General features: G+C 47.7%; 1 protein-coding gene across 5 annotated transcripts in view; it reads left to right on the top strand.

The window, feature by feature from the left end:
- PLA2G4C (phospholipase A2 group IVC) overlaps positions 1-10,662 on the top strand; it is a 63,535-nt gene extending 52,873 nt beyond the window's left edge. For 3 of the 5 annotated variants that reach the window (XM_054462015.2, XM_063657269.1, XM_063657270.1), the window contains 3 exons: positions 3,504-3,675; positions 5,394-5,544; positions 10,137-10,662. In XM_054462015.2, coding sequence (XP_054317990.2) covers positions 3,504-3,675; positions 5,394-5,544; positions 10,137-10,182 — 369 coding nt within the window. In that variant the 3' untranslated portion in view covers positions 10,183-10,662. Of the gene's footprint in view, positions 1-3,503; positions 3,676-5,393; positions 5,545-10,136 lie in introns of those variants that run through there. The other 2 variants (XM_054462017.2, XM_063657272.1) reach the window with 2 other exon arrangements.
- Positions 10,663-13,544: the final 2,882 nt, after the last annotated feature.

The following is a 13,544-nucleotide window of genomic DNA, read 5'->3' as shown; positions in this document are numbered from 1 at the left end:
GAATGTCAAATCTTTAAAAGGTACTTATGACAGTAAATTCCTCTGTAATACAATTATGAAGCACCTTCATGATATTTCTGTTTTATATGTAGAAAAGTGGCTGGGTGTGGTGGCTCACTCCTATAATCTCAGTGCTTTGGGAGGCCAAGGTGGGAGGATCACTTGAGATCAGCAATTTGAGACCAGCCTGGGCAACATAGCAAGACCCCATCTCCACACAAATTTTTTTTTTTTTTTTGAGATGGAGTTTTGCTCTTGTTGCCCAGGCTGGAGTGCAGTGGCACGATATTGGCCCGCTGCAACCTCCGCCTTCCAGGTTCAAGCAATTCTCCTGCCTCAGCCTCACAAGTAGCTAGGATTATAGGCATGCGCCACCACACCCAGCTAATTTTTGTATTTTTAGTAGAGATGGGGTTTCTCCATGTTGGTCAGGCTGGTCTTGAACTCCCGACCTCAGGTGATCTGCCCGCCTCAGCCTCCCAAAGTGCTGGAATTACAGGCGTGAGCCACCACGCCCAGCCAAAAAATTTTTTTTTAATTAGCTGGGCATGGTGGCTCACGCCTGTAGTCCCAGCTACTTAGGAGGTTGAGATGGGATAACCTGGGCCTAGGAGCTGGAGGCTGCAATGAGCCATGATTGCACCACTGCACTCCAGCCTGGGCAACACAGCAAGATCCTGTCTCTAAAAATAAGTATATGTAGAAAAGTGTTCGAGTCAAATATTCAACTCAATATAAAATAAGAAGAGGCCGGGTGCGGTGGCTCACACCTGTAATCCCAGCACTTTGGGAGGTAGAGGCGGGTGGATCACCTGAGGTCAGGTGTTTGAGACCAGCCTGGCCAACGTGGTGAAACCCCGTCTCTACTAAAAATACAAAAATTAGCCAGGTATGGTGGCACGTGCCTGTAATCCCAGCTGCTAGGGGGGCTGAGGCAGGAGAATCGCCTGAACCTCGGAGGCGGAGGTTGCAGTGAGCCGAGATCGTGCCACTGCACTCCAGCCTAAGCAACAGAGCGAGACTCCGTCAAAAAAAAAAAAAAGAAGAAGAAGAAGAAACACTTGTTGAGACTGCATCTCCTTTTGCTAATAATTGGTTTCTAGTTGTAATATCACTCCTCTGAATAAAGAAGCCACCTTTGAGTACATAAGGAAAAATAACCACATGTTAAAAGGATAAGACATTACTCCGACATCTCTACTGGGCCATGTCTTCCTCTAACACTTCGGAAACTTAGAAATTTAAAGTATTCTTACGTTAACTGCAAGAACAAGATAAACGAGAAATGCCCTTTTTCTTGAGATCACAACTATTAAGTCATATGGTTACGCAAATTCTGCATTTGTGTGCAAAACACAAACACACTGATCTTTTTTAAACTTTTAAGTTCAGGGGTTCAAGTACAGGTTTGTTCCATAGGTAAACTTGTGTCCTGGGGATTTGTTGTGCCGATTATTTCATCACCCCAGTATTAAGCCTAGTACCCATTAGTTATTTCTCCTGATCCTCTCCTTCCTCCCGCCTTCCACCTAACGCTAGGCCCCAGTGTGTGTTGTTCTCCTCCATGTGTCCATGTGTTCTCATCATTCAGCTCCCACTTAGAAGTGAGCACATGCAGTATTTGGTTTTCTGTTCCTGGAAACACATTTATACATTTATTTTTATTTATTTATTTATTTTTTTGAGACAGAGTCTCGTTCTTGTCGCCCAGGCTGGAGTGCAGTGGTGCTATCTGGGCTCACCGCAATCTCTGCCTCCCATGTTCAAGTGATTCTCCTGTCTCAGCCTCCCAAGTAGCTAGGACTACAGGCGCATGCCGCCATGCCCGGCTAATTTTTTGTAATTTTAGTAGAGATGGGATTTCACTGTGTTAGCCAGGATGGTCTCGATCTCCTGACCTCATGATCTGCCCGCCTCAGCCTCCCAAAATGCTGGGATTATAGCCATGAGCCATGAGCCACCATGCCCGGCCTATCTTTTTTTTTTTTTTTTTTTTTTTTGAGACGGAGTCTTGCTCTTCTCACCCAGGTTGGAGTGCAATGGCGCTATCTGGGCTCACTGCAACCTCTGCCTCCCGGGTTCAAGCGATTCTCCTGTCTCAGCCTCCCGAGTAGCTGGAATTACAGGCACCTGCTACCATGCCTGGCTAATTTTTGTATTTTTAGTAGAGACGGGGTTTCACCATGTTGGCCAGGTTGGTCTCAAACTCCTGACCTCAGGTGATCTGCCCGCCTCGGCCTCCCAAAGTGCTGGGATTACAGACATGAGCCACCATGCCTGGCCCACATTTATCTTAATTCTCCTTGCTTAGTTTTGTCAGTCAGCTTGCAGGACTTAACAGATGCCTTTCTAAGACACAGAGACTGAGATGTGTTTTATGTAAGTTTAGTAACCTCGGTGCTACAGTAGTGAGACATGCAGTGTCCTTTTGCTCTGGTTCAAGACAGCACGGAAGGAAGTCATAGGAAAGAGAATAAATGAAACTTGTTACAACTGAGAAACTACTTCTCATTAAGTTTCCCCATGGTGTCACCTTTATTTAAAATTTATTTTTAAAATTAATTTCTCCTACTTCTTTTTACTTTCTTCAAGTGTGGCAAGTAGACAATTGAAAAGTACCTTTACGGCCGGGCACGGTGGCTCATGCCTGTAATCCCAGCACTTTGGGAGACCGAGACGAGCGGATCAGCTGAGGATCACCAACCTGACCAACATGGAGAAACCTTGTCTCTACTAAATATACGAAATTAGCCGGGCGTGGTGGAGCATGTCTGTAATCCCAGCTACTCCGGAGGCTGAGGCAGGAGAATCGCTTGAACCAGGGAGGCGGAGGTTGCAGAGAGCCGAGATCGTGCCATTGCACTCCAGCCTGGGCAACAAGCGTGAAACTCTTGTTTTTTCTGAACAAGAAAAACGCTTTTGAAGAAAAGAAAAGTACCTTCACGGTGACATTATATTTCTGTTACACAGTGATGATGGAGAATATCTCATTTATCTTCCAAATACCCCTGTGAGGTGGATATTACGGAGCTCCTTTGCAGAGGTGATGAGATGCACCCATACCACATATCTCTTTGGGCTCCTGGGCTCAAATGATCTTCCCATCTCAGCTTCCTGAGTAGCTAGGGCTACAGGTGCACGCCCCCATGCCTGGCTAATTTAAAAATATATATATACTGTAGAGATGAGGTCTCCAATATCTTTTTGTGGCAGAGCTGGGATTCAAAGCCTCATCTAGGCACCATTTTCCTTGCCCTCTGAGTCCCGCAGCCCCCAGCCCCAAAGGTTACTCTCTAACCTCGCGAATGTTGTCTCTAGATGGGCTGGGGAGTGCAGGTGATGGCAGAGGCTTGCTCTTTCCCTTACAGAAGATGTTGTCCCTGTCCAAGCTGACCCCTGCTCTGTTGTGTGTCTGAGCTGTTAACTGAGATCCCATCAGGTCTCCAGGCCCCAGGGGTCTTCTGGAGAGGTCTTGCAACCGTTTCTTATTGCCTCCTTCTCAGACCATCCGGGCTACCACTGACTATTGCTGCCGACACAAGATCCCCTTTCCCCAAGTAGAAGAGGCTGAGCTGGATTTGTGGTCCAAGGCCCCCACCAGCTGCTACATCCTGAAAGGAGAAACTGGACCAGTGGTGATGCATTTTCCCCTGTTCAACATAGATGCCTGTGGAGGTAGGTGCAGGGGAGGAGCAGGTTGAGAAGCCACCTGTATTAGTCCATTGTCACACTGCTAATAAAAACATACCTGAGACTGGGTAGTTTACAAAGGAAGAAGGTTTAATTGACTCACAGTTCAGCATGGCTGGAGAGGCCTCAGGAAACTTACAGTCATGGTGGAAAGCGAAGGCGAAGCAAGTCACCTTCTTCACAAGGCGGCAGGAAGGAGAAGTGAGTGCCAGCAGGGGAATTGCCAGATGCTTATAAAATCATCAGATCAGCCGGGCACGGTGGCTCACACCTGTAATCCCAGCACTTTGGGAGGCTGAGGCAGGTGGATCGCAAGGTCAAAAGATCGAGACCATCCTGGCTAACACAGTGAAACCCCATCTCTACTGAAAATACAAAAAAAAAAAAAAAAAAAATTGCCGGGCATGGTGGCACGTGCCTGTAATCCCAGCCACTCGGGAGGCTGAGGCAGGAGAATCGCTTGAACCTGGGAGGCGGAGGTTGCAGTGAGCTGAGATCGCGCTACTGCACTCCAGCCTGGGGACAGAGTGAGACTCCTTCTCAAATAAATAAATAAATACATACCATCAGGTCTCGTGAGAACTCACTCACTGTCACGAGAACAGCATGAGGGTAACCACTTCTATGCTTCAATTACCTCCCACGACACTTGGGGATTATGGGAATTACAATTCAAGATGAGATTTGGGTGGGGACACAGCCAAACCATATCACCACCAGGCCAGGCCGAATGGAGCTGCGCTGTGCCCTGGGGACATCTCGTTACACTCCAACATCTGATGGTCGAGTGAGTCATCCTGTCCACCCTTGGGCCTGGAGGATGCCAGGCTGCCTCTCTCGGTCTTGCATGTTTATGCATGTTGCTGCCTCTCTCTGCAGCATTCTTGTCCTACCTGAATATCCAACCCCTTCCACCTGGACATCCCACATTCCTCATCCAGTCTCAGGTGAGCAGCTGCTTGGAAGGCCTAGCATCCAGGATAGGTGGTCCTCTGGGGCCTGATTGTACCACTTCCCACACTGGGCTCCTTTTAGCTTGTCAATCGTGTCTCCTGCGATGAGACTCCCATTAGGGATAAATTGTGTCTGTTTTCTTCCTTCATTTAACAAACATTTATTTGGTGCATCAGCTGTGGTTCCAGGAGAGGCAGGCTAGAGTAGTAAAGAAGACAGGAAGCGGGGGGCTGGGCGCGGTGGCTCACGCCTTTAATTCCAGCACTTTGGGAGGCCAAGCGGGGGCAGATCACCTGAGGTCAGGAGTTCAAGGCCAGCTTGGCCAACAGGGTAAACCCCGTCTCTATTAAAAAATACAAAAAATTAGCCAGGCGTGGTGATGCATGTGTGTAATCCTAGCTACTTGGGAGGCTGAGGCAGGAGAATTGCTTGAATCTAGGAGGTGGAGGTTACAATCACCCAAGATCGTGCCATTGGACTCCAGCCTGGGAGACAAGAGCGAGACTCTGTCTCAAAAAAAAAAAAAAAAAAAAAAAAAAAAGACCGGAAGGGGCATGGATCATAAAAATATAGATAAATCCACAACCTCATGTGTCAATAAAACTTTATTTATAAAGCCAAAGTAGTGGGCCAACTGGATTTGGTCCACAACTGTAGTTTGCCAAGCCCTGATGTAAATAGACAAAATCTGCAGAATTAATTGTCCAAACTCACGATGCATTTTCTTTGTTGGTTTGTTTATGCTTCAGGTGATATTGAGGCATGGAGTGACACATACGACACATTCAAGCTCGCTGACACCTACACTCTAGATGTGGTGGTGCCACTCTTGGCATTAGCCAAGGAGAACGTGAGGGAAAACAAGAAGAAGATCCTTAGAGAGTTGATGAACGTGGCCGGGTAGGTGGGAGACCATAGTCACTCTGATGCCTATACTCGTTCAGTAAGTATCTGTTGGAGAACTTTCTCTGCAACAGGCAAGAGGGCTGCAGAGGTGAAAAAAGATAGGCACGTTCTTTTTTTTCTTTTTTTCTTTCTCCCCGACTTGAGCTTGCATCTCAGTAGGGGACAGACCCTGAACAGGGTCAGGAGTGAATGGTTTTCTGAAGAGTGAAGCAGGTTGTGTTCGTTTGCTAGGGCTGTTGTAACAAAATACCGCTAACTGGGTGGCTTCACAGAAATTGATGGTCTCATGGTGCTGGAGGCTGGAAGTGTGAATGGTATCAGCAGCACTGGTTCCTTCTGGGATCTGTGAGGGAGAATTTGTTCCATGCTTGTCTCTGTGTATATTGGTCCGTTTTCACATTGCTATAAAGAACTACCTGAGACTGGGTAATTGATGAAGAAAAGAGGTTTAATTGACTCACAGTTCTGAAGGCTTAACAGGAAGCATGGGTGGGAGGCCTCAGGAAACTTACAATCGTGATGGAAGGTGAAGGGGAAGCAAGCACATCTTTACCATAGCAGAGCAGGAGAGAGAGAGAGCAAAGCGGGAAGTGCTACACACTTTTAAACAACCGGATTTCATGAGAACTCCCTCACTATCACAAGAACAGCAAGGGGGAAGTATGCTCCCATCAATCACCTCTCACCAAGTCCCTCCCCCAACACATGGGGATTACAATTCGAGATGAGATTTGGGTGGGGACACAGCCAAACCATATCTCTGTGAAAGGAAAATGAAATCTCAGGACCCCAATTCACTATGCCAAAATGAAAAACTTAAGCTGTGTCTGGGCACTGTGGCTCATGTCTGTAATTCCAGCACTTTGGGAAGCCAAGACAGGAGGATCGCTTGAGCCCAGGAGTTTAAGATCAGCCTGGGCAACATAGTGAGACCAAGTCTCTACAAATAATTTTAAAAATTAGCTGGGTGGCTAGCACAGGCCCATAGTCTCAGCTACTCAGGAGGCTGAGGTGGGAGGATTGCAGGAGCCCAGGAGTTTGAGCCTGCAGTGAGCTATGATGGTACCACCCCACTCCAGGCTGAGTGACAGAGCAAGACCTTGGCTCTAAAAAAAAAAAAAATTAAGCTGAAAGCTTAATTAAGCTGAGAGTCATGCAAGAAACTGTCTTTCCTTTTGTTCCTAAGCCACAGGTAAAAGGCCACAGATATCTCCACAGGTAACTTACTCTATCGATATGGTTTGGCTCTGTGTCCCCACCCAAATCTCATCTCGAATCGTAATCCCCACGTGTCAAGAGAGGGACCTGGTGGGAGGTGATTGGATCTTGGGGGTGGCTTCCCTTATGCTGTTCTCATGAGAGTGAGGGAGTTCTCATGAGATCTGATGGTTTTTAAGTGGCAGTTTCCCCTACTCTCTCGTCTCTCCTGCCACCCTGTGAAGAAGGTGCCCTGCTTCCACCATGACTGTATTAGGTTGGCGCAAAAGTAATTGCGGTTTTGCAACTGAAAGTAATGGCAAAAACCGCAACTACTTTTGCACCAACCTGATAAGTTTCCTGAGGCCTCCCCAGCCACATGGAACTGTGAGTCAGTTAAACTTCTTTTGTTTATACATTACCCAGTCTCAGGCAGTGTCTTTATTGCAGTGTGAGAATGGACTTATACAGTTCTAGAAGTCAGAAATCTGAAACGAGTGTTACGGAGCAAAACCCAAAGCGTTAGCAGGGCCGACTCCTGCGGAGGCTCCAGGGGAGAAGCTGTTCCTTGCCTTTTTCAGCTTCTAGGGGCCACCCACATTCCTTGGCTCATGGCCCCTCCTTCAGCCTCTTGCTTCTGTCATCTCATCTCCTCCTCGCTCTGACCTCCCGCCTTGCTCTTATAAGGAAAGACCCATGGGATTCCATTGGGCCCACCCAGATACCCAGGATCCTCTCCCCATCTCAGGATCCTTAGATTAATTTCGTCTGCAGAGTCCCTTTTGCCATGGAAAGTCCTGTACTGGCCAGGAGCAGTGGCTCACACCTGTAATCCCAGCACTTTGGGAGGCCAAGGCAGGCAGATCACTTGAGCTCAGGAGTTCAGACCAGCCTGGGCAACATGGCAAGACACCATCTCTGCTAAAAGTACAAAAAAATAGCAAGGCATGGTGGTGTATGCCTGTGGTCCCAGCTCCTTAGGAGGCTGAGATAGGAGGATCGCTGAACCCTGGGGAGCAGAGGTTGCAGTGAGCCCAGATCACACCACTGCACTCCAGCTTCAATGACAGAGCGAGACCCTGTCTCAAAAAAAAAAAAAAAAGGTCACATACTCACAGGCTCCAGGGATTAGGATAGGGACATCATTAGGAGACATTATTCAGCCTGCCACAAAGACACAGACAGAACCCAGATGACAGAAGCCAGGGGAAGAGTTGGAATATTATTCTGAATATGGTGGGAAGTTGCTGTTAAGTTTTGGGCAGGGAAGTAGCTTTATCTGAGACACCTTTTCAAAGGCCCACCCTGGCTCCTGTGTGGTTGGTCCCTAGATGAGGTAATTAGCACCCTGAGGAGCAGTTTGTGTCAATGACCTCAGGGTTGCAAGGTAGAGGGAAGAGAAAGCCATTCTGGGCCTCTGGACCAGTCTATGTTCCCCAGAGAGTTTCCCCAAAAGCCCTGCCTGGCATGGGGCAGGGCGTTTATTTGCTGCTCATCTGTCTTCTAATGAGGGGCTGTATATTAGTTTGCTGGGGCTGCCATTAAAAAGTACCACAGAGGCCAGGCACGGTGGTTCACACCTGTAATCCCAACACTTTGGGAGGCCGAGGTGGGTGGATCATGAGGTCAGGAGTTTGAGACCAACCTGGCCAACATGATGAAGCCCCATTTCTACTAAAAATACAAAACTTAGATGGGCATGGTAGTGCACACCTGTAGTCCCAGTTACTTGGGAGGCTGAGGCAGGAGAATCGCTTGAACCCAGAAGGTGGAGGTTGCAGTGAGCCCAGATCATGCCACTGCACTCCAGCCTGTTGACAGAGGGAGACTCCGTCTCAAAAAAAAAAGTACCACAGATCAGGTGGCTTAAACAACCGACACTTATTGTCTCACAGTTCTGGAGGCTGGAAGTCCAAGATCAAGGTGTGCACAGGGATGGTTTCTCCTGAGGCCTCTCTCCTTGGCTCGCAGATGGTGCCTCCCTGTGTCTACAAATGATCTTCCTCTGTGCCTGTCCGCTCCCCACCTTCTCACCTGTAGAACTCAGGGCTTATTTATGCTTATTTGTTGACTCTCTCTCCTCATAATAAGATGTGCAGCAGTGTGGGGTCAGGAACCACATCACTTTGCTCACCACAGTGTTCATTCTTTCATTCACTGATTCCACAAGCATTTCCTGGATGCCTACTAGATCCAGTCTGCCCAGGTCCTGCAGCCATGGCTGCATACAGGTCAGGTGAGGCTCTTGCTCTTGTAGAATGTACCTCCTACTGGGGGGCAACATGACATACACAGGTAAACAAAGCAGTCAACAGGATGGCCATGGAGAGTAAGTGCCGTGGAGACGACCGAACGTGCGGTGTGCTGAGGAGTGAAGTGAAGGCTTTTTAGGAAAGGGGCTGGGGGTCTGGGAAGGCATCCCGAGGGAGAGACCTTTCACCTGGGGCTGAATACTGAGAAGGGGTGGCCATGAGGAAGTCTTGGAGAACAGAATTCTGTGCAAAGGAAAAGTAAATGCAAAGTGTCTGGAGTGGGAAAGACCTTGATCTATGTCTTACCTATGTCTATAACATTTTGTACTGATATAAAGGCATATCTGATGCTGGGTAATTTATAAAGGAAAGAGGTTTATTTGGCTCATAGTTATGCAGGCTGTGCAAGAAGCATGGCGCCTGTATCCACTTCTGGTGAAGGCTTCAGAGAGCATCCAATCCTGGTGGAAGGGGAAGGGGAGCTGGCATGTTACGTGGTGAGAGAGAGAAAGAGAGAGCGAAGAGGGGAAAGCACCAGGTTCCTTTTAACAACCAGATCTCAAGTGAACTAATAGAGCAAGAACTCACTCATTACCGCAGGGAAGGCACCAACCCATTCATGAAGGATCCACTCCCATGATCCAAACATCTCCCTCTGGGCCCCACCTCCAACACTGGGGATCACATTTCAACATGAGATTTGGAGGGGACGAATTTCCAAACTATATCAGTCTATTCAAGGAACACGAGGAAAGCTGTTATTGTTGGATCAGGGTAGGGGAAGCACGGAATGAAATGTGGTTGGAGAGATGGACAGAGATCAGATCTTGTGAATTCTGGCAGGTATCATGACATTCGATGTAGGCCAAAGAATTAGCTCCTAGCCCAGCTCCTGATACATGCTTAATAAGCATAGTGTTGGATAAATAAACATTTACACGGTAAACGTAGATCACAGGAGCTCCACAGGAGGAGATGGTGGAGCTCCAGGTCTTCTCAGTGAATGAAACAATGGATGAATGTCTTTCTCCTAAGTCATGTATGACCTGTAGAGGCTTCCAGGTCTTCTAATATTATCCAATGTGCAACACTGCCTACAAAGCACAGTGGTAACTTCTAACTTTCCTTTCTCCCCAGGCTCTACTACCCGAAGGATAGTGCCCGAAGTTGCTGCTTGGCATAGATGAGCCTCAGCTTCCAGGGCAATGTGGGCCTGTTGGTCTACTAGGGCCCTGATGTCCACCTGGCCTTACTGTTCTTCACTCCCTTCAGCCACACGCTTCATGGTCTTGAGTTCACCTTGGCTGTCCTAACAGGGCCAATCACCAGTGACCAGCCGGACTGTGATTTTGATAGCATCATTCAGAAGAAGGTGTCCAAGGAGCTGAAGGTGGTGAAATTTGTCCTGCAGGTCCCTCGGGAGATCCTGGAGCTGGAGCATGAGTCTCTGACAATCAGAAGCATCATGTCCAATGTCCAGATGGCCAAAATGAATGTGATAGTTCAGACCAGTGCTTTAACTGCTCCTTTATTACTGCACTTCTAGCCAGTAGCTCTGTAGAAGTAAGAACTTGGGCTTAAATCATGGGCTATCTCTCCAGAGCCAAGTGGAGCTCTGAGACTACAACAAGTGCTCAATAAATGCTTGCTGATTGACTGATGGATTAGCTGTGCGTGTGTGTCTTGGTCTGCCACCACCCCTGCTGCGGCCCCTTTCACCCTCTGTGTACCCTTTACTTGTTCCTTTCTTCCCTTCCCCCTTTCCTTTCCATCTTCTTCCATCTATATTTCAGCAATTAAGCATGGTGGTTCCACAGTTGGGTTTGAATCTTACTTCTGTTATCTACTTACCATGAGAACATGGGCAAGATCCTTTGCCTTCATGCCCCAGTTCCATCATCTGTAGAATAGACCATCATGGAGCCTGTATCCTTGAAAGGCTTAAATGAGTTAATGAGTCTCAAGACCTTAGAATAGTTAGTCTGGCACCGATGGAGTTCCAGAGCAATTATTATTCATACAGGCTTTCCAGAATTAAAGCAGGACTGTTATGGGATGAATTGTGTGTCCCACCCCCACCGAAAGATGTGGCCATTGTAACTCCCAGTGCCTGTGAATGTGACCTTGTATGGAAATAGGGTCTTTACCAATGTGATCAAGTGAAGATGAGGTCATTTGTGTGGACCCTAATCCACAATGACCAGTGTCCTTATGAAAAGGGAAGAGTTCACAGGGCACACTAGCTCACGCCTGTAATCCCAGCACTTTGGGAGGCTGAGGCAGGTGGATCACAAAGTCAAGAGGCTGAGACCATCCTGGCCAACATGGTGAAACCCCATCTCTACTAAAAATACAAACATTAGCTGGGCTTGGTGGCACACACCTACAGTCCCGGCTACTCGGGAGGCTGAGGCAGGAGAACCTCTTGAACCCAGGAGGTGGAGGTTGCAGTGAGCCAAGATCATGCCACTGCACTCCAGCCTGGTGACAGAGCGATGACTCTGTCTCAAAAAAAAAAAAAAGAAAAAAAGAAAAGGGAGATTTAGGGGAGGGAAAGCATTACAACAAATACCTAATGCATGCAGGGCTTAATACCTAGATGACGGGTTGATAGGTGCAGCAAACCAGCATGGCACATGTATACCTATGTAATAAACCTGCACGTTCAGCACATGTATCCTAGACTTAAAATAAAATTCTTTTGAAAAAGGAGAGGGGATTTAAACACAGAGACAGGCATGTACACAGAGAGGAGGCTACGTGAACATGGAGGCAGGGATTGGGGTGAGGCTCTACTGGCCAAGGGCTGCCAAACTATTGCCAGCAAACCACCAGTCATCCGAAAGAAGACCTTGATAGCAGAAGGATCCAGGTCAGAATTCTGTGTTGCATTCAGTCGTAGCCCTTTTTTTTTTTTGACAGAGTTTCGCTCTTGTTGCCCAGGCTGGAGTGCAATGGCACGATCTCGGGCTCACTGCAACCTCCGCCTCCAGGGTTCAAGCAATTCTGCTGCCTCAGCCTCCTGAGTAGCTGGGATTACAGGCATGCACCACCATGCCCAGCTAATTTTTTTGTATTTTTAGTAGAGACGGGGTTTCTCCACGTTGGTTAGGCTGGTCTCGAACTCCTGACCTCAGGTGATCTGCCCGCCTCAGCCTCCCAAATTGCTGGGATTACAGGCGTGAGCCACCGCGCCCGGCCTCGGCCATGTCTTCTTAGTCTCCTCTAATCTCGAATGGTTCCTCAATCTTTCCTTGATTTTCATGACCTTGACATTTTTGAAGTTTACAGGCCAGTTATTTTGTAAACCATCCCTCCATTTGGGTTCGTCTGACGTCTGATTATGATGAGATTCAGGAATCTTACAGAAGCGATGCTGTGTTCTCGTGACATCCTGTCAGGTGGTGTGAAATTCCAACTTGTCATGTTACTGATGATGTCCACTTTCATTGACGAAGATGGTGTTTGCCACGTTTCTCCACTATAAAGTAACTCCTTTGAAATCGGTATTTTGTAGGGAGGTATTTTGAGCTCTGTAAATATCAAACTTCCCACTTAGCTTTTTATTTATCTGAGTATGGACTCCTGGTTTCTTCTGTGGTCCTGTATAATTTGTTACTATCATTATTTATTTTGACTCTCAAACGGCTCAGTATGGCCAATGGAGCTTCTTCAGACAGACTCTTGTGTTCTTTCCACATGTTCTCATAACTCTTTGAGCAATTTCTTGCATTAAGCATAGGATATGTGTAGGCTCATCTTGTTCTTTTTTTGCCCTAGACATGGAATCAGCCAAATTTCCTAGGCACTCGGGTTCCATTTGGTGGAGAATGGTATATAGAAGTCAAGATTTGGATGCTAGCGGTGTTCATTCATATGGGCCATCACTGTTTCTATGTTCTCTTAGTGGAGAGAGCTAGAGAATATGTGTACACATGTTCCTATACACACTGAAACTATGTGTTTATTTTTATCTCTCTATGTATAATTGAGATCCATGAGGACATACCAACACCTCCAGTTATAGTCCAACTCCACAGGGCTCATATGACTTTCCTCCTTTCTGTCTTAGTTACTCCCTTTTCCAACAGTGGGAGACCTGGTCCCCATTCCCTTTACTCACTGTGTGTAGCCAATTTCCCTTTTCCTTTGCCATTTCACCCCTGTGGGGATGTCTTTCCCAGCCTAGTCTGGCTTCAACACCATACACCATGCTATTCCCACAAGTGGACATCCTTCTCTCTCTGCTTGGGTTGTGACAGCTCATGCCAGATCCCCTCTATGTGGCCTCCTTCCTAATCGCCTTACAGCGCAAACCCCCACCCCAGACAATGCCTGCATAGAAGTGCCCCCGCCCCACTCAGCTCATGTTCCAACATTGCACACCAAGCTGCCCATCTGTGGATTTATCCCCACCATCTCCAGCCCCAACACCCTGGGTCATGCTTCCCCTCTGTGTGGACTCCTCCTCACCCTACTACCCCACTGGAATGCTGGATCTCCATGCCAGATGGCCCCCAGCCCCCTCCTCCCCTAACCCTACCT

Source organism: Pongo pygmaeus, chromosome 20 (genome assembly GCF_028885625.2).
Source record: "Pongo pygmaeus isolate AG05252 chromosome 20, NHGRI_mPonPyg2-v2.0_pri, whole genome shotgun sequence".
In the NCBI taxonomy this organism is placed as follows: domain Eukaryota; kingdom Metazoa; phylum Chordata; class Mammalia; order Primates; family Hominidae; genus Pongo; species Pongo pygmaeus.
The sequence above is the reverse complement of the archived record's forward strand: the minus strand, read 5'-3'. Positions and strand labels throughout refer to the sequence as shown.